Source organism: Eschrichtius robustus, chromosome 5 (genome assembly GCF_028021215.1).
Source record: "Eschrichtius robustus isolate mEscRob2 chromosome 5, mEscRob2.pri, whole genome shotgun sequence".
Taxonomy (NCBI): domain Eukaryota; kingdom Metazoa; phylum Chordata; class Mammalia; order Artiodactyla; family Eschrichtiidae; genus Eschrichtius; species Eschrichtius robustus.
The window spans coordinates 35,294,621-35,316,583 of NC_090828.1; the positions used below are offsets into that span (position 1 = coordinate 35,294,621).

General features: G+C 34.5%; 1 protein-coding gene across 2 annotated transcripts in view; it reads right to left on the reverse strand.

The window, feature by feature from the left end:
* The window catches only part of SGO2 (shugoshin 2), a 29,050-nt gene extending 7,087 nt beyond the window's left edge, over nt 1-21,963 (reverse strand). The window contains exons 1-7 of one of the 2 annotated variants that reach the window (XM_068544691.1): nt 21,860-21,963; nt 19,083-19,217; nt 17,040-17,215; nt 16,026-16,103; nt 15,231-15,316; nt 6,978-7,186; nt 1,316-4,504 (exon numbers count right to left, since the gene is read on the reverse strand). In XM_068544691.1, the coding sequence (XP_068400792.1) occupies nt 1,316-4,504; nt 6,978-7,186; nt 15,231-15,316; nt 16,026-16,103; nt 17,040-17,215; nt 19,083-19,215 (3,871 nt within the window). In that variant the 5' untranslated portion in view covers nt 19,216-19,217; nt 21,860-21,963. Of the gene's footprint in view, nt 1-1,315; nt 4,505-6,977; nt 7,187-15,230; nt 15,317-16,025; nt 16,104-17,039; nt 17,216-19,082; nt 19,218-21,859 lie in introns of those variants that run through there. The other variant, XM_068544692.1, reaches the window with a different exon arrangement.

Genomic DNA, 21,963 nt, shown 5'->3' on the forward strand with positions numbered 1-21,963 from the left:
CAGTTTTTTTCTAGCAATAATGAGAGGAAAACAGGCCTACCATTTAAGACAAACTATCAAAGTAGTAGCCTGCAATATTTTTATTCTGAAATCACATTTAGGCTGACAGAAATTCTTCATGAATTCAACTCTAGTCACAGAATCACACAAATTACTGCACATTCCTTCAACATTTGTCGTCGACTGCTCACGCTATGAAAGGCACCATGAGGAACAGAGATGAAAGACGGCTCACCGGTCTCTAAAATGTCCTGCAACTCTAGACCTTGGCACTTCTTTTGCGTCAGTATTCCTTTTACCTGAAGTCTTATCCATAAAAATCCTAGTGTTCTACATACATATATTGAAATGTTAGGCTCCCAGTAGAAAACTTTAATTGATATGGGAATGTCTAATGTTGCAAAATTGCTAATAACAAAAGAACGTCAATGTTAAGGGGAAAAAGTGAGGTAAGTAATGTTATATATAGTATGATTTCAAGTATATATTTTAAAATGCATAGATTCAAGCCTGCATGCATATGCCAAAATGTTGACTGCAGTTCTTCTGGGTGATTGTTTTTTCTACTATTTTCTGATTCTCTACTTTCAATTTTCTGCAATGAGTGAGTATTATTTTAATAACTGGGGAAAATAAGAAATAAACACTAAAGGTAAAAATCCTACCTATCCAGGTAAAAATCCTACCTATCCTTTAGGGCTTAAAATGCTATCTATTTGATGATGCCTCTGCAGATTCCTCTAGCCAAAATTATTCCCTGTCATTACATCCCTTAACATGTGTGGTTTTCTTAAAGCATTTGCCATATTTAAACACTGTACCTGTTACTTTTCCATACATGTACTCTGAGGAAAGGGAGTTGGTATTGTTTATTTTTTAATCTTCTAAAATACCTAGAATAAGTTTTGATCATATTAAATATATGCTATCGGAGAGAGTCCCAACCTTAAGAAATTTGCAATTGTCTTTGGTAAAATCAAACCAGGGCAATTCATTATTATATCCATTTAAAACACCAAATTTCCTTCAAAAATATGAAAAAGGAAATTATCTGCCTAATGCCATTATCAGACAACTTTGTGCTAAAGGCCAAATACATTTTTTAGTGTATAAATGTCCAAGCCACTCTCATTGTTATCTTCTCAAAGTATTAAACTTTCTTTAAATTCCTCCATATTGCTTCTACAGATCGGGCTACACAATTATACATTGTTTTAAAATTCCATAAAAATCAGTTATAACAGGAAATGCTTTACTGGTTAAATGAAAAAATATATATAATTTTAAAACTTGATCACTTCAGGTATGGACATACCTATTTCTGATCTTTGTGTTCTTTGGTTGACTTTAAATTTCATCTTTTCCATCTTCTCATGCACATCATCACTTATTTGAAAGATGGGTGAGCTCTCCAGAGCAAAATTTTCTTTCAGATTTTTACTAGAAGAAATACTCAAAGGTTTTGAACCCTCAGGAACACTGTTAAAGGAAGAATCTTGTCTGTTAGGTGAATATATCTGAGATAAAGATTTCAACATTTTTGTGTAAAAGTCTGGCTTAATTTTGACAATTTCCTCATTTTCCAAATTTTTTTCCTTAACAGCATATTCAGATTCAACTGATATTCCCTGAATGGTGTCAGATATTATCTCCATTAGTTCATGACTATCTGGAGAAGGATCTACGAAGGTCTTCCTTTTCTTTGATTTGGATGTCATTTTATTTATTTTTTTGACCTGGCACTCTCCTTCCTTTGTCACTTCCACGAAGGGGATATCTCTCTTTTTATTCAGAGTTGTAGTGCTTTGCTTTGGATTCTTATGTAGTTCCATTTGGTTTCCAGGGTCAGAATCTGTCTCATCAGTAGTGTGTTTTAAACCTGGTTCTAAGGAGACAGACGTCTGTGAAGAACCTGTTAAGTGCAAAATAGGTTTGTTGTTACCTTTTGCCAAAATGTTCTTTGCCTTGCCTGACGATTCTTTCCCACGCTTTTTAACTGGTTTATAAGGATTTGAAATTTGACCACCATTTTCTTTTTCATTACTGTTGATTTCCATACAGTATCCACTGATAATACCTTGGCCTTCAAGTCTTTGTTTAGATTTATTTATTTTTAAATTAAGATCTTTTGTATAGCTTTCTTGGCCATGCTCATCTTTATCATCCTCATATATCTGGTACATTTCAGAAATTATTTCTGTCTTCCGATTTACTTTCTGCCTAAGCTTCTTATTTATTTTTGATTCATTCTGCTGAGCGGGTTGCTTATCAGTGACATGCTTTTTCAAATCCAACATACTCTGGGTATATAAATTTCCATTATTTTTGGTGGGAAGATAAATCATTTGAAATTCATTTGTGACTTCTAGGTTTTCAGAAATGGTTTCTTTATCCTTTGGGGTTAGGGAAAAGAAGGCACCTTTTACTGTGTCATGTACACCTTTGTCGTTCAATTCATTTTTTTGGTTCATTTCCAAAATTATTTCTGTCTTCCGACTTACTTTCTGCCTGAGACTCTTATTTATTTTTGATTCATTTTGCTTCCCAGTATCAGTAGCATGCTTTTTCACCCCTAAAAGGTTTTGAGTCTCATAATCACATGGATTCCTATTACCTCTGAGGGAAGGATCAGCTATCTGAAACTCATTTGCATCTTCTAGGTTTTCAGGGATGATTTCTTTATCTTTTTGGGTTAGAGAAAGTAAGTTACCTTTTTCTGGGTCATGCATTCCTTTGTCATCATTCTTATATATTTGGTTGATTTCAGAAATGATTTCTGTCTTCTGACACACCTTTTGCCTAAGCTTCTTATCTAGTTTTGATTCATTTTGACAAGCAGGTTGTATATCATAAACATGCTTTTTCACCCCCAAAACATTCTGAGTGTCATAATCATATAGGTTTCTACTATCTTTGGAAGCAAGAGGAGGTGTTTGAAACTCACTTGTGCCTTCTAGGTTTTCAGAGATAATTTCTTTATCCTGGGTTAGAAAGAAAGAGTTACCCTTTTCTGGGCAATACCCACTTTTGTTATTAGCTAAAAGATTCACTTCGGAAATTATTTCTGTCTTCCGATTTACTTTCTGCCTAAGATTCTTATTAATTTTTGATTCATTTTGCTGAACAGGGTACACGTCGGTGATCTGCTTTTGCAGACCCAATACATTCTGGGTCTCACAATCACACAGGTTTCCATTATTGCTAGTGGAAATACCAGATTTTTGAAAGTCATTTGAAACTTCTAGGTTTCCAGAGATGATTTCTTTATCCTCTCGGGTTTGGAAGGAAAAGTTACCTTTTCCTGGGCCTTGCACATCTTTGGCATTATCCCCAAGCATTTGGTTCATTTCAGAAATTATTTCTGTCTTCCGATTTATTTTCTGCCTAAGCTTCTTATTTATTTTTGATTCATTTTGCTGAGTGGGTTGCATATCAGTGACATGCTTTTTCAAATCTAACATATTTTGGGTCTCATAATCACATAACTTTCCATTATCTTTGTTGGAAAGATAAGCTGTTTGAAATTCACTTGTGACTCCTAGGTTTTCAGAGGTGGTTTCCTTAACCTTTTGGTTTGGGAATAAGTTATCTTTTTCTAATGTATGAATCACAAATGTCTGTCTAGAAGTTTTACTTTTCTTATAAGCTAGAGAACTAGGACCCATATCAAATTTACTGTCCTGCTGGAATTTATCTGAACTTTGGGAGAAAGAGTATGTTTCCTCTTGATCATCTGTTACATGAATTCTTTTCTTCTTTTTGTTATACTGTGTACTTTGTCTGTCATCCTGATCAAAGCCATTATGAAGGGTTATTTTCTTCAGCATGTTCAACTGAGTCAGCTGTTCAGTACTGAAAATAAAATTTGGTTCTTCTGAATCCCCTTTGCCATCCAGGACAACAGATCTTCTTTCCGGTCCATTTTTGATCTTTTCCTCAATATTCACATCTGAACTATTTTTAAATTGTCTCTTTGATCTTTCTCTCTTTTTTTCAGAGCTTGGATCTTTCACTTTTCTGAAAGTTGTCATTCCACAATCATTTGGTTTTTTATTATCTCTTTTATTTTTAGTGCCTGTTGAAACTGTAACAATTTTGCTTACTTCACTAGCAGTTAAATCCATGTCATCATCATACACAGTTTTTTGCAATTGAAAGTCATCATTAACCTGAACTGGATTCATGCCCTCTGCAGTAGGTTCACTTGTAGACTCAGATGAGGCAGGAAGGCACATTATGTTTCTTTGCATTTTAATATTTGCTTCGTTAGTACAATCTTTTATTTCATTATTCCAATTTAATATTGGACTTGAAATCTGTTGTTGATCCAAATCTGTTACACAGGGAGTGTCTGCAGGATTATTTGATTCCCAAGATGATACACGTTTTTTCCTTTTAGTCACATTACTAGGAGATGACTTCTTTCTGTGGCTCATCGACTGGGCATTTTTCATCTCACTCATTAGAGAACTCCTGGAACTTTGGTCTGAGTGGGAATGGCTTTCTATAAAATAAAGGGAAACAAAATTCAGAAATAAGTAGTAACAAGGAATTTATTATTTTAAACAAATGAGATTAGGAATCAAACTGTTTCAGAGAAAGGATTTCTGAAAATGTGTTCTGTTCAGATACTAATATTATGAAGAATCTATGCCGATAAAAAATAAAGTAGGGGACTTCCCTGTGGTCCAGTGGTTAAGAATCTGCCTTTCAATGCAGGGGATGAGAGTTCAATCCCTGGTCAGAGAACTAAGATCCCACATGCCGTGGGGCAACTAACCCCGCGCGCTGCAACTACTGAGCAAGTGGACCACAACTAGAGAGCCCACGTGCTGCAACTACAGAGCCCACGCACTCTGGAGCCCACACGCCACAACTACACAGCCTGCGTGCTCTGGAGCCTGTGTGCCACAACTAGAGAGAAGCCCGCATGCCACAGCAGAGGATCCCACATGCCACAATGAAGATCCCGCGTGCCGCAACTAAGGCCCGACAGCCAAAAATAAAAAATAAATAAATATTTAACAAATAAATAAAGTAGAACTGAATGGAGTAGTCATAAGTCACATTTTACATTTCTATCTACAGAAACTATATACTGGGAATTCACTCTGCCTTGGCCTCAGCAGTAGAGTGGAGAATAGCCAACAATAGAGCCATTAACATTAACATATGTTTCTAAGTGAGAGGAGTCTGGGAAATGAACCCAAGTAACAGTGATAACTCTGATAAGGATTACTATCAAAATGTTATCAGCAGGTACCTAAAGTTTATAAAAATTATATACACACAGTCATATACCTTTTAGAAAGGAAAAATAATTCAAACTCCAAATTCAATATAGTTATGGTTCCATATCCCAATCTGAAATTCTATGTCAAATATATAAGCCAGACTACACCACAGGATTATTATTTTAAAATACCATATAATTAAAATGTAAGTGTCATCATTTTTTCTTGCTCAACCATCACCTAGGCTCAAGTTCTTGCTTTATCACCAATTGGTTATGATCTTGAAAAAGTCACTACACTTATCTAGAACCTCAATTTTTATATCTATGAAAAAGAGAAGATATAACTAAATAATATATCATGTCTTTCAATTCATAAGCTAAGATACCAAGAAAAGCTCTTTAGGCCAGCTCTCTTCTAAATACGTTTCCAGAGTAGTAGTATTAGGCCACTGTAGACCTGACATTTGTTTGCATATTTACTTTTTTTTGGCTGCATTGGGTCTTCGTTGCTGTGCGTGGGCTTTCTCTAGTTGCGGTGAGCCGGGGCTACTCTTCGTTGCGGTGCATGGGTTTCTCATTGCAGTGGCTTCTCTTGTTGTGGAGCACAGGCTCTAGGTGCACAGGTTTCAGCAGCTGTGGCACACGGGCTCAGTAGTTGTGGCTCACGGGCTCTAGAGCACAGGCTCAGTAGTTGTGGCGCATGGGCTTAGTTGCTCCACGGCATGTGGGATCTTCCTGGAACAGGGACTGAACCTGTGTCCCCTGCATTGGCAGGCAGATTCTTAACCACTGCACCACCAGGGAAGTCCTGGCATATTTACTTTTTTTTTTTTTTTTTTTCTATTGCTCTGTGCACATTGTCTGTAGCTTGTCTGGTCCCAGCCTGTGTTTAGTATGATTTGGTAACACTAATAAATCATTCCCAAACCCAAGATTCACTTGAGGTCTTTTGATACCTCTCTCTCCCTCCAAACCCACCAAAAGAATTTATATTGTTTTAAAGTCAGCCTAGGGAATAGCTTATGTGAGTTTTCTTTCAGGGTTTTCAAAGGAGGCTCTAAAGATTGGGCACAGACTGAATTTTGGACTTTACCCGTAGATATCTAGGGTCCACAGGAATAAATATCCAGTGAGTTGTCTTTCATATGTTCTCCCATTCCCAAAGAATCCATTGTTTCCATCAATATCAGGAACTTTTACTATATGCCTAATTAGACTGAGCACTTACTGTTGGGAACAAAGAACCACATTGACTGTAGAGCCTGTATTAGTCTCTCATTACTACTGTAAAAATTACCACAAATATAGTGGCTTGAATAACAGTTGTTTTTTAGGTTCAGAAGCCTAAACTTGGTTAGCAACGCTGTGTTTCTTCTGGAGGCTCTGGAGAATACATTTTCTTGAGTTTTTTGAACTTCTAAAGGATGCCTGCATTCCTTGATTCATGGCCCCTTCTTCCAGCTTCAAATTCCCCAGCACAGCATCTTCAAATTTTCAACTCTGCTTCTGTTGTCTCCTCCTTTTTCTTTGTTTTTATCATCATTTGCCTTCCCTCCTGGCATATTTACTTTTAAACTAATTTTTTCACCAGAAATTTTAAATAGTAGAAGTTAGGAAATCTGTAACATAAGAAGTCTAACTTATTAACTGTTTATACATGATGGCCCCCAAGAAGAAAATCCAATGAATGTTAACTATTTAATACTGACACTCAAAATGAATTAAAAAAAAAAAATCTCACCTTTGGGAAGTATATCAACAATAGAAGAAATGTGTTTTGAATCATTTACACCACAAACATTCTGATCATTTTCTTTAAGAAATAACAATTCCAAGTTATGCTGAGTTGATACCAAAGAGGGGCTATCAGGTGATGTCTTTGACATGATATTGCCACACTGCATTTTCTCTTTATCGTCATCATCATCATCATTTGAAGTTAATGGAACCCTAAAAGCAAGTAAGAATGAATGAGGAATTTTGTATTTTACAAAAATTATTTAGAAAATTACATGGATAGTTCTTTCTATATTCCATTTATTTAAGATCCAACCACAAACCCACCCTGATACCATTTTGTGTTCAATGAAGGCAATTATAGGTAGGAAATAGGTAGTTTCTAATAGTACGGAGGAGTAAAACAGGAATGCTTCTTATCCCCTTATCTCCAGTGACTCCAAAAGGAGATAAATGATATAATCACTGGTTGAGCTATTAGGACAATAATATTAATGAAATGAATAAAGTTCAAACATACTTATAAATATTCATGTATAATATTTATAATTTTCCTGTAATTAATTCTATGGAAAAGCCAAAACTCTTCCTCTGGTTTCAAACAAGTACAACTTGTATGTAAAGTTTTGTGTGTAATAAAGTCTGCTGTGTTTCCAAAAGGTATCCACGTAAACTAAAGCCATATTCCTAGAGTAGTTAAATCTATGGGGGGAAAAAGAAATCTATGGAAATAGACAAAATGACCTTTTTGAATTCAGAGAAGAAAGAGTAATATGCTCCAATGATAAGGATTTTGCTTTGTATGCCAAACAAATCATAGATATTTAAAAATTACTGATAATGATAAAAATAAATACTAGAAAATATTTGTTAAAAATTTAAAGGCACCTATTATTGAATAGCCATTGGGAGGAAATGTCTGTACCACTTGAAGAAACAGGTTAGCAAAAATTGTTTATTTTACAGAGGAGAGGTTCTGCTTCAGGTAATGGCCAAACAGCTACTATTGAATCAAACTTATCAAACATAATGACTATAAATTCTGGACAAAATATAAAAAAAACAACTACCTGAAGTCACTGGAGAGTGAATAAAAAGCAACTAGATACAGAAGAGGGACTGGCACTTAGAAAAAGGGTGAGCTTCTCACTGTTTACAAACCTCAGTCAGTGCCACATTTTCTAGAAGTTAGAAATCCAGTCTTATTAGTTCAAGGTCAGAATTCGGGGCAACTACAACTGCTGTAAAGTGTGTGTGATGGGAGAAATAACAGGAAAAGTAGACAGGGGAGCCCCAAATTTTGTGCATAACCTCTCTCCAAATCTCTAGCTCATTCCTGAATCACATATATGAGAAAGATTCCAAGTGGCCCAGCTAAGGATTATAGAACTGAAATGAGATTTCATATGTTGTTCATCACAGGGAAGTAATAACAAGTCTGAGTATTATTAACCAGCCATTAAAAGGAATGAAATACTAATACGTGCTATAATATGGATGAAACTTGAAAATGTTATGCCAAGTGAAAGAAGCCAGACACAAAAGGCGACATATTGTGTGATTCCATTCATATGAAATGTCCAAAATAGGCAATCCATAGAGACAGAAAGTGGATTAGTGGTTGCTGGGGGCTGGGGAAGAAGAGATGAGAAATGACTACTAATGGATATAGATTTTCTTTTTGGAGTGATGAAAATATTCTGGAATTGGAGAGTGGTAAATGTTGCACAACTTTGTGAATATATTAAAAACCACTGCATTGTATACTTTAAAAAATAAACTTCATATTATGAGAAATTTTATGTTATGTGAACTATATCTCAATTTTTAAAAAATAAGTAGAAAAAAGGAAATAATAAGGTACAGACACCAAAGAAATATGAAACTGAAAAAAAATTGAGAAAAAACAAAAATCAATGAAAACAAAAGCTGAGTTTTTTTAAGAGATCCGTAAAATTGACATAACTCTAACTAGTTTGATCAAACTTTACTGTCTAGATGAAATGGATAATTTTCTAAAAAGACAAATATTTTCTAAGTTGACCTGAAAAGAACAGAAAATCTGAAAAGCCCTCCATATCTATCTAAGAAATGAAATTAATCATTAAAAACTCCAGACCCACTTCTCTTATGAATTCTCTCAAATACTTAAGGGAGAAATACCAATTGTACAATTTTTTTCAGAAAATGGAGGAAGAGGGAATGCTTCTTATCTCATTTTACAAAGCCAGCATAACCATTATCAAAACCTATAAAATATATAATAAGAAAATTATAGACCAATATTCCTTATGAAAATAAGTACAAAATTCTTTAAGTAATTATTAGCAAATCAAATCCATCAACACATAGAAAGAATAATACACCATTATTATACACCATGACCAAGTGGAATTTATTCTAGGAATGTAAGGTTGGTTTAACATTAAAAAAATCAAAGTCACATTAATAGAACAAAGGAGAAAAGTTATGATTCTCTCCACAGATTCAGAAAAAACAAATTTGACAAAATTCAATACAAATTCATTATTAAAACTCTCAGCAAACCAGAATAAAAAGGAACTTCCTCAACTTGCAGGAACGGTGCCAACTTTTCAACAGTAAAGACAGAAGCCAGAAGACAATGAAATGATACCTTTAAATTGCTAAAATTTAATAACCTAAAGTTTTATAATTGCAAACATAATCTTTAAAAATGAAGGTGATATAAATATGTTTCCAGAAAAATAAAAGCTGAGTGGATGCATTGCTAGTACCTGCACTAAATAATAAAGGATTTCTTCAGGCAGAAGGAAAATTATCTCAGAAGGAAATAAAACACAAGAAGCTTATTTGTGAATTTTACCTCAATAAAGCTGGAAAAACAAAAATTAAAATACAATTAAAAAGGAGCATACAATTAAAAAATGCAGGAAGCAATATGAAGAAATTGGAAATGAATATTGACTACACAAAACAGTGAAAGTAGTTAATTTGTGGGATTAAAATATATGCAGAATGAAAATACATAATAATAACATAAAGGCAGGACACAGGAATGTCGAGTCGAAGTGTTCGAAGGTGCTAGCATTACTGAGGAATGTTAATACAATAATCAGTATTAGAGTATAACAAATCAAGGATGAGTGTTGCTATCATTAGGGTCATCATAAAGGAATAGAAGTTAACAGACAAGGAAAATTAAATTATGAAAAATATTTTATTTCAAATGAAATAAAGGAAAGAAAAAGGAACATAAAACAGGTGGCTCAAATAGAAAATAACTAGATGGCAGATATAAATCCAACTCTCTCAGGAATTATATTAAATGTAAACATAACAGCTATTCTAAATAAAAGAGATGATATTACATTAAATTCATTTTTTAAAAAAGGTAAACCTACATGCATTTTAAATATAACAGAGAGTTTGAAAGTATAGAAAAGGACACACCATGGCAATGTTATATCAGACAAGTAGACTTTAAAGCAGTATCATTTCCAGAATTATTTCATATTGATAAAACAATTTATCAGGAAAACAAATCAATCCTAAATTTATATGCATCTAGTAACAACTTTAAAATATATAAGCAAAAAACTGACAGAACTAAAAGGAGAAATAGATAAATCCATAATCACAGTGGTAGACTTTAATGCACTTCTCTCAAAAGCTGATAAACAGACAAGAGAAGCAGGAAAGATATGGAAAGTCTGAACAATATAATCAGCAAACCTGACATAATTGACATATATAAAATACTGCATCCAACAGCCACAAAATACACATTCTTTCCATGTGTACCAAAAATATTTACCAAATTAGACCAGGCTGTGTTCTAATGCAAGTCTCAATAAATTTAAAACGACTAAAATCACTTGAACTATATTCTGTAATCACAAAGGAATTAAATTAGAAACCAACAAAAAGTAATTAGAAGAAAACACCCAGCTGCTTGGAGATTAAATAAGCTTGTAAATGATCCATGAGTCAAACAATGTATCTGAACCGAAGGTAATAAATACTTTGAAATAAATGATAATAAGGATACAGCTTATCAAAAAATGTGGGATGCAGCTAAAGGAGAAAAATAGCCTTAAATGTAGGCAGCTATGCCCCAACAACTTCATATTTTTGAAAAGGCTTAAAAACAATAATCTAAACCATTTTAAGTAACAAATAATTACAGTAATAATAAAACTTTTAAATTGAAAAGATAAACACAACACTGTAAATCAACTATACTTCAATAAAATTTAAAAAAGAAAAGGTAATAAGAAGCAGAATAAATGCAATAGGAAATAAATATACTAAAAGAAGGATCAACATAACCCCAAAGATGATTCATCTTTGCAAAGATGGTAACATTGATAAATCTCTAGGGCAAAACTAATCAAGAAAAAAGTGAGAAAAAACAAATAGCCAATATTGAGAAAGAAAAAGAGAACATCATTATGTACCCTACAGCAGACATTAAACGTGTGACTAAAGCTATTCTGAACAATTATATGCCAATAATTTGATATTTTAAATGAAATGGACAAATCTTTTTAAAAATTAACAAACCTGACAAAAGAAGAAATAGAAAAGCTGAATATTCTTACATCTATTAAAATGGGATGTTATCAAAAATGTTTCCACAAAAAAACTTCAGGTCCAGATAACTTCTCCCAAATATTTAAAGAAAAAATATTTTTTTACACAAATACTTCCAGAAAATAGAAAGAGGGGTATTTATCAATTCACTTACTGTGACCAGCATAATATAAATATCAAAACTTGACAAAATATATTATAATAAAGGAAAATTATACATCATCTTCATTATTAAAATACATGCAAAAATCCTTTAAAGGATTAGCAAAATAAATTTAGTGATATGTATCAAAGGGATATATCATCAGGAGCGATTCATTTCAAGATTGTAAGTGACTTAACATTAAAAATATCAATTATAATTCATTACCTTAGTAGAAAAAATATTAAAAATGCATTACATTAATAGGAAAAAAAAGAGAAAAATATTATCTTCTCAATAGTGACAGAAAAAGCATTTGATAAAATCCAACAGCCATTGATGAAAAAACTCTCAGCAAACTAGGAGTACAATGGAACTACTTTAATCTGATAAGGAGAATCTATAAGAACCTAAGAGCAAACATATTAAATAATGGGACTACAATAAGAATACCCACTGTTAGTACTTTTATTCATTACTGAACAAGAAATAATCAGTCCAACAAGGTAAGAAACAAAAGATAAAAGGCCTATAAACTGGAGAGGCGGGTGAAGGGAAAACGGTTCTTATTTACAAACAATAAAATTCTATTAATAGAAAATTTTAAAAAAACTATGGATAAACTATTAAAATTAATAGCAACGTCAATATAAACAAGGTCAATATTCAAAAATTAGTTGTATTTCTATATACTATCATCAAAAAGAAAAAGACAATTTGAAAACTATCAAGAATAGTACTAAAAAAAGAAAAAATAAATAAATAAATAAATAAAAAGAATAGCACTAAAAACATCAAATAAGTAGGAATAAATGTAAGATGTGCAATAACTGTATTCTAAAAGCTCTGAAACTACATACATAATATCTAAAAAACAGAGTGATATACCATGGTAATGGATGAAACACTCACTTTTATAAAGTGTCAATTTTCCCCAAACTGAACTATATTCTACATAATCCCAATCAAAATTCCAGGTGTGTGTGTGTGTGTGTGTGTGTGTGTGTGTGTATGTAAACTGACAAGCTGATTCTAAAATTCACATGGAAATGCAAAAGGCCAAGAAATATATATTTTTAAAGCATAAATAACTAAGATAGAGATTCAAACTATCAAATATCGAGACTTATTATAAAGCTAGTAATTAAGATAGTGTGGTTTTGACAAAAAGACTCATGTAATAGAATAGTGAGTTCAGAAATAGACCCATACATATCCAGTCACTTGATTTTTTATACAGATGACAGTGCAATGAGGTGGGGAAAGGATGGTCTTTTCAATAAATGGTTCAAGGTCAACAGGATTTTCACACTAAAAAAATAAATGACTTTTCTCTCACACCATACCCAAAATTCTAGGTAGACTGAAGATCTAAACATGAAAGAGAAAATAATAAAGGTTTTAAAAGAAAACATACATAGGAGAACACGTCATGACCTTGCAATTGGTAAAGGCTTTCTTAAAAGACACAGAAAGCATAACCATAAGAGGGAGGGGGACAAACAGATATAGATATATAAATTGGGTTCATCCAAAGATACCATTAAGAGAGCAAAGAGGCAAGCCACAGAGTAACAGACATTTGTATGCACAAAGAATTTATACACATTGTATAGAAAGAACTCCTACAAATCTGCAAAGAAAAAAAAAAAAGATAACCTGATAGAAAGAAAATAAACATATAAACAGATGCCTAACTTCATTAAGTATCGGGAAATTAAAACTTCAGCGTACTACCTCTACACCCCATATGGCTAAAATGAAAAAGACAGACAATAACAAGTGTTGTTGGAGATACATAACAACAGGAATTCTCATATATTGCTGTTAGAAATGTAAACTGGCATAATCCCTTTAGAAAACTGTTTAGCAGTTCCTTGCAAAGCCAAATACAGGTAAACCCAGCAATTCTACTCCTAAGTATATACCCAACAGAAATGTTTATATATATTAATCAAAAGGCAGATACAAGGTAGAATTATTTATAATAGACCAAACCTAGCAAAAAAACTAAAAACAGAAGGATGGATAAATTATGGAATAATCATACAATGGAATACTACACAGCAATGAGAATGACTGATCTACAACTACATAGGACAATATGGATGAAATCTCATGAACACAATGTTGAGTTACAGGAGCCAGAGACCAAAATCATACATCCTATATGATTTCATTATAGGAAATTCAAAACTAGGCAAAATTAATTAATCTACAATGTTAGTAGTCAGGATAATATTTATCCTTGGGTGGGTGATGAGTAGTGACTGGCAAGGGGCACAAGGATATCTGAGGTACTGGTAATAATCTGTTTCTTGGTCTGGATATTGGCTATACCATATAGTGTTCACTGTGAAAATTCATCATTCTCTAAAGATTTTGGCACTTTTCTAAAATGTACATTATACTTCAAGCAAATTTTACTTAAAAAAACACAAGAAAATTTTCTGGAGGGCAAGTTAACACTTGATTCATACATTTACATGAAATAATGCATGCATAATGACAGCCAAGATTTTCTTGAAAAAGAACTGAGCACCTACAAGACAACAAAATGTACTATTTTAAAACTATATTAATTAAAATGTACAGGTGCAATGTGGTGCCAGTACAGAATAGACAAAACAATGGAACAAACTGGAATGAATAGAAAATGACACAGTGGATAAAAGAATTTTTTTTTTACTATAGTACAGATACCACTTCAATACATAAGTGCACTTTGTACACTTAAAAAAATGCATTAAACCTATAATTTATGTAACAGAAAGATCATTGTCTAAAAGAGACAAGACAATTCTGATCAATGCTATTAATTCACTGAGTCATTTTACCTCTCTGGACCTCAGTAACTGTCTTTAAAAGTGACAGGTTTGAAATAGGGTATTTACTAAGATTATAATCAAATTAATCAAGAAATGGGAATTTTGGTCAGGAGAATAGTAATGATGAAAGTTAATTTTAAAGTCTGAGTAGTATGCAAGATAATAAAGGTAGAAATAGTTATCAGATTTACCCAGCAGAAAACATGAGGCCAGTGGTGACCTGGAGGAAAAGAAAGAACTGAAGAGTAGCAGGATTCTATAGATGACCTTGGTTATTGAATTGATGGGTAAGTTTCCTTGGAGCCCTGGAAATACAACCTGTAGCAAGATACCACAACCATCTCATTTCTACCTTAACAGGCAACTACAGGTTGATGAAACCTGAACACTGCATAACACACACAGATTATGTTGTATGAAAATCTAAGTATTCTGAACCAGTGTAATTCAAACCTATGTAACTCAAGGTCTACCTGTGCCTCTTTCTTCTCTAGAAACTATGGGAAAACTGAATATTATTTCAAAGTTTAAAGCTGAATTCTATTAGATTATATCTTCAATTTCCTTCACTGATACAATATTGACAAGTATTTCATTATTTATTTTTAAATGTTTTTCTGTGTCGAGGAAGCAAACCAAATAAAAACTTTTCGAAGTCCAATTCAGGTAAAAGTGCACCAGTCAGTATTTAACCAAGTTTTGAAGCAATTACCTTGCAAATGGAAGACGCATCAATTTGCACTGTTTACTAACCCGTTTCTTCTTGCTACTTGGCAGAAGAAAGGGACTCTGATGGAACTATTTTGAAAAGAACAAAGAAAATGAAAATGAATGAAATTTCTAATCTCATTAGATCATGTTTGTCATTAAAGTACCAAATTATACAAGGATATTAACAGTAATAGAACAATTCTTGCGTTTAGCCTTCAATAGTTTAATGAGAATAATGTGATGATAAGGTTAAACACAGTTCATCCTTAATCATGCCATACAAAGATAATTACTACTAATATTTTGGTATATAACCTCCCAAACTTTATTCTATGCCTATGAATAAATACACACGTCTATACTCATGCATATACAATATTTCTACACATACATTTGACCCTTGAAGAACATGGGGATCTAGGATCTACCTCTATTTTTTTCCCCTAATAGTTTTTCGATTGTGTCCATGTTTTTAAAAATAATACAAATTCTTCCCTAATTTGAAATACGACTTTTCTACTAATATCTTTTATGTTTTTGAGTCTGTTTTGTCTTGTGTTCCATGAGCTGTCTAATCCTGTGTTACTTTTAATCAAAAGCTAATTTTTATATAAAAATTTCAATAACCAATTGTATCAAATAATAATGTGCTGTTAGCCAATTAAAATTAATATTATCTCCATTCCTTGGTATAAAGTTTAAGATATGCATTCTAACCTTGATGCTACTTAACTTATCTCAATTATCCTCAATAATGCTAAAAATATTACACTATTTAGACACAAATTCTACTTACCTCAGAAAGAGTGCTCATTTCAATTGCAGTTATCAAGTTATTGTTCATGAGTGCTTCTATTTCTATAAGCTTCTTATTCTGAAATAAAGAAAGAGCCTTCTAATCAACTAAGATTTGGAGTTTATTATACCATACATTTACAAATACCATCAGCTGAGAAGACTTAAAAAATAACAGATCACATTAGGCTAAAAAGGTGCTACACTGCATAGTTCAAACAGACACAGACACAGACACATACGCACACGTTTTGAATGCTTTTGAGCTATCAATCATAAATTTTCCTACTTTTTTTTTTTGGCAGCACCACGCGGCATGTGGGATCTTAGTTCCCTAACCAGGGATCGAACTCGAGCTCCCTGCATTGGAAGCACAATGTCTTAGCCACTGAACCGCCAGGGAAGTCCCTTCCTACATTTTTAATCTTCTCATAATAATAATACATCATGTGGCAACTGAACACAGTTTGTCAGCCACAGGAATTTAACCTCCAAGAAGTATAGTAAGTCATTTTTCCATTTTAAATTAATTTCTACTCATTTTGGAGTTAGAGCTATAGCTGTAGCTGTAACCTAGCTAAGCACTGGCTCTTACTGCCCTGCTGTGGACAGAGTTGGAAGTTGGAAGGAAAAGCAAGGACTTCAATCTTCATTCTACTTGGCTTGTAGCCAGTGGAATGTTGCCATTAACAGAGAATACAAACACTCAGGGAACTTCCCTCCTTTCAACTCACTGGAGGAATTATGCCCATCTTCTTAAAATATATTAATGTATCAAGTTTTGCTTATGATAAGCAATCAAATGTTGATCAAGGTATTATATTAGTTTGCAGAGCCACAAGTACACATTTAGAATGTAGATTCAAGACACCTATTTTATTACCCATTAACAGTTTGTCCATTAACATGGCACACTCTTTCAATAATTTTTTTACATTAATTACAGGTTTGAAAAACATTTAGAGCTTCTAAAATAATACAGTTTTAGAATTCAAACACAATATAGTTTCCATACCAAATTATTTAGCTTTAGACGAAGAAATGTGTTCTCAAAATTCAGTTTCTCCACTTCTTTTTGCAATAGCATCTTTTCAGTTGTAATTCTTCGAGAATTCTCTTTCTCTCTGCTAAGAGCTTGAGCTAATGCCCTGTTGTTGTGCTTTAAAGAAATTTTGAAAATAGAAGAATTGTCTGTAAAAAAATTGTAAGAGTTAATGTTGAACATCTTAATACATTTTCATATTCCTTAATAAAACTACTTTGGACAAAACATATTTCACTTTGTAAGTTTTAGCTGAAGTTAGAAAAGAAGAGCATGAAAACACAGATGGAATTTTGAAAAAAATGTACCCAGAGTTTGGAGCTGAAGAAATAAAAGCTAGGTAGAAAGTGAATAAGAGTTGTGAGAAATGCTGAATGTTTGTGAATACAGAGTTAGGAATAAGAGGACTCTAATATAGACACAGTATTCTAGATAATTAGATCAGTCACAAAAACTAAATCTTGATACTTGTTGCTCTGCCTTCCTTCCTCCTTTTGACTAGGAGGTAGAATGCAGAAGCTGATCCCACAGCTCTAACTAAAGATGTCCTAGAGAAATTAGGGTAGCCAATCTGTGAAAATTTTAGAGCCAGTTTCTGTGGCTCCAGAACTGAACAAATTAATGCTCTCAAAGTCCATTTTTCAAAACCTCAAGTAGAAAGGCAGCATACTTACTGTAATGTTGGACAGATCATCTAAACCCTGTGGGATCTTCTACCTCCACCTTAGATATCCTACCTCTTATTTCTAGGCATCTATTGCAATCTAAACTTGACCCCTTCTCTTTACAAGTACTATGTAAATATAATTTAAATCAGAATGCTTTCCCGTTGTTAGCAAAAGAAATTTAATTGTGAATTCCTTGGTAACGCTCACCTTACATATAGTGTTCCCTTAGTACACCTAAAGCATAATTATATTTTCATAATTTTGATTTACATGCCATTATTCAATAACACATTATAGTATATGTAATATGTTTTATAATAGTAATATATATTTTTATGTAATAGTATTAATAGCTATAGTAATAGTAATGGTAATAATAGTTTATAATACTAATAATATTTTTTTAAATACTCAGGGAAAGCTTGGGCGTCTAACAAAAACAGAGTCCAAAAAGTACTTTATTTTTGGCACAAAGAAAGTAGATTCAGACAGCCACCTTTGACATATCAAGTGGAAATAGACTAGAACCAGTTTAGAACTTCCAGAAGCTAAAGGTTAATAACATTTTCCTGTTGCACTCCTCAGACTCAGTGTATTCCTTCACAGCAGTGGGCATGCAATGGTCCTGCCAACGAGAATAGGAAACTGCCACTATAGAAAGTGATCTAATACAAAAGATGGTCCTAGAGACCCGGGTAGGAGCAACATTATGATTTAAAGATACTCAGGAGGCTGGGCTATTTTTTCACACGTGTTGATCAACAGGAAACCTCCCCCAATCCTGCTAAGATGGAAATGAATCATTGAGATAATTTTCAGAAGTAATGAAAATTTATCTTGGGGCGTTTCCCTGACTTTTTTTTTTTTTTTTTGCCTTCTGATATCTTAGCTCCAGAATCCATGAAACACCATCTCCAAAGAGCTCAGTGCCCTCAGGATGAGCTTTGGTTACATAAAATCACCCACTACAGCACACTATCTGGGCCAACCACCTCTAGATTACCCATCATCCAAATGCTGCAATATGTCAGAAGGACAATCCGTCACTTTTTTTTCAGCTCTTTTTCAGAAATGTCACGTTGGTATTTTCTTTGCAGTGTAGGAGGTAGCTGCCTTGGGCCACCCCAGCCTCACTGCTGAAAATTCAGCTGTCACCACTGACAGTAAATCATCATAACCATCCAACTAACAGGAGTTGAAGGAGATAGGAAGAACTGAACAGAGAAAGTCTCATTTAACAAAATAGTCATTTTAGTCATTTTCTATACTTGAAAAAGCATCAAATACTATATCAATTCTCCAGAAAAAAGTAAAAATGTGAGTATACTTTAAGACTAATAACACTTACTTATTATTTTTGTTTTGATTTTTGAAGCAAGAGAAACATTCAACTTAGCGGCCTTTGAAATTCTTTTCTCTTTCACATGTCTTTTAATTCCTGAGGTAAAAAGTGAACCAGTTTCCATCACTGGGTACTCCATCACTGAAGTAAAAAAAAGAAAGAAAGAAAGCAGGAAATCATAGTATTAATAAACGGAAAAAGGATAACTGATAAATACATTCTAAGAAGTAAATCATGACTGAAATAATATACTTTATACATATTTGCAGAACCCTTCATATAAAATCTGAAAGTATGAATATAATCAAAAGTGGTTTAAAAGTAGAATCCTAAAAAGGTAAATGACTTTGTTTTTTCGTTCAAACCTATATCATTATATCTGCCTGCCAGGAGCTAGGCTAGGCACTGGGGACAAAAAACAGGATACAGCTGCATAGGAAGGCATAGTCATGGAATGCACAGTCCAGTGTGGGCACAGACTCTATTGTGATACAAAGTAAGAAGTGTAACCTTAGAGACATGCACAGAAGAAATATACCTAATCCTATGGGGACTGTTTCCACTTCATCCTCGGACATACACTTCATTTCTCTGCAGCCTTTACAGCAAAACTCCTTAAAAAAACTGCCTATACTCAGTTTCCAATCTTCTTGTAACCCTATTTCACTCAGGCTTTCACTCAATTCCAACAAAACTGCTTTTGCAAAGGTTTCTAATGACCTCCACACTGCTAACCTAATGGTCAGTTCTCAGTCCGCATCTAACTTGATCTAAGAGCAGCATTTAATGTGGTTAATTTCTCTTTCCTCCTCAAAAACGATATTTCCTCAGCTACCAGAACACCAAACTCCTGGGTTGTTTTTTTTTTTCCCTAGCTATCTAGCTGCTTCTTTCCAGTCTCTTTTACAGATTCTTCCAACCTATAATAAGTTCTCTCCTTGGATTTCTTCTCTTTGTCTACCCTCAATCTTTTGGTGTATTTTATGTATTTAAGTCATGGCTTAAAATACTACCTAGATATCAAGAACCCCAAAATTTATGTCCTCTGTCTGGATCTCTTTCCTGAACTTCCCTGGATTCATATAGTTGTCTACTCCACAATTCCACTTGGATAACTAAAATAGCATATCAAACTTAACCTGCCCAAACCTGCTTCACTCAGAGCCTTCCCCACTTCAGTTAATGGCAACTCCATCCTTCCAGTTGCTCTAGTCAAAAATCTCTCACATCCCAATTTACCTTCACAATGCATTTAGAATCTGACGACTTCTCAGTATCTCCACTGCTACCAACCTAGACTAAAGCACTAACATGTCTCACCTGAATTATTTCAATAGCCTCTTACCTCCCTACTTCCACTCCTGCCCTCACTACCGTGTATTAATCTATACTTTCTAAAACTCTCCACCACCTGCTCTTCTTCCCATTTCTGTAACTTTAAATTCCTCCTTCTCTCCCCCTAGTCCATTCCTCTCAAGCCACAGTGGCCACCAAGATCTAACTGCTCCTGACATATGCCAGGCATTCTTCAGCTTCTGGTCCCTTGTATTGGAGTACCCATTCCAGGGTGACTTACCACACAGAGATTGAGGTACAGTCATTCCTTGGTATCTGCAGGGTACTAGTTGCAGGACTCCCACAGATACCCAAATCCACCATGCTCAGGTCCGTTATATAAAATGGCATAGTATTTACATATAACCTGGGCACATCCTTCTGCATAGTTTAGATTACTTATAGTACCTAATACAATGTAAATAGTTGTAGATGCAATATAAATGTTATGTAAATAGTTGCTCGGCAATTAGCAAATCAAACTTTGCTTTTTGGAACTTTCTGGAATTTTCCCCAATTTTTTCCATCAGTGATTCGGTTGGTTGAAGGAGATGATTCGGAACCCGAGAGTCGGACAGGAGAGCCGACTGTATTATAAATAGTGGTTAGACTGTGTTGGTGCCCCAGTCCTAATATTTAATAGCTATGTGATCCTAGCATCTCCAAGTCTCAATTTCCAGACTTAGAAAATTATAAAAAGTCACAGCATCTCACTGTAGGGACTTAATGAGCCAACACATATACAGTGCCTAGTACTGGACGTAGCACAGAGCGCTAACATTACCTATGTGTTATTACTCTGTAGGCTCTTGTCTGGCTAGCATCTCGGCTAAAGCAGAACTACTCAATCCCACATGCAATTCTCCTGAATTGGATTCCTCATCTAGAAAAATCATAGTCCCTATTTGCCTACCGAAATCCTACCTGTGTGTCAAGACCCAGTTCTGGTTCTAAGTTCTTCCCAGTCGTCTATCACCGCTTCGCCTTCAGTCAGCCTCCCTTTTAATCGAGCTCTCCAAAGGAGAGGGCTCCTCCAAGAACCTGAGTAAGCAGTCTCTAACATTCATTCAGCCTATTTACTGAGCGCTCACAGTGAGCCAGATACTGTTCTAAAAGCAGTAGAGCAGTCATATAGACAGAAATCCCTTCCTACAGGAGCTGGGTTTCTGCCTGGCGGCTGGCCCCCTCACGGAGCCGAGAGCTCAAATCCCAGGGGCAAGATGCAGCGCCTTAGATCCAAACCAGGGCCTTCCTCAAGAAGCCCCTCCGAGCCAGCACTGGGCCCGGGGTCCTGGAGACCCGAGGCGGAGTGGGCGGGGCCGCGGGCCGCGCGCGGCTCGGCGGACCAGAGACCCGGGAGGGCAGCCCCTGGAGGTTCGGCTCGGGAAAGGCATGGGTCCCGCCAGACAGGGCAAGGCCACGCCAAATGTCACATGTCACTGACTTACCGCTTTTTCAGCGTGATGGGACCACCACTCAGCTCCCGGAGCCCAGCGCTCGGGGCCAAGGCTTGGGTTTAAACTCCGTAGCCGTTAGCGGTTGCCTCGTCAGC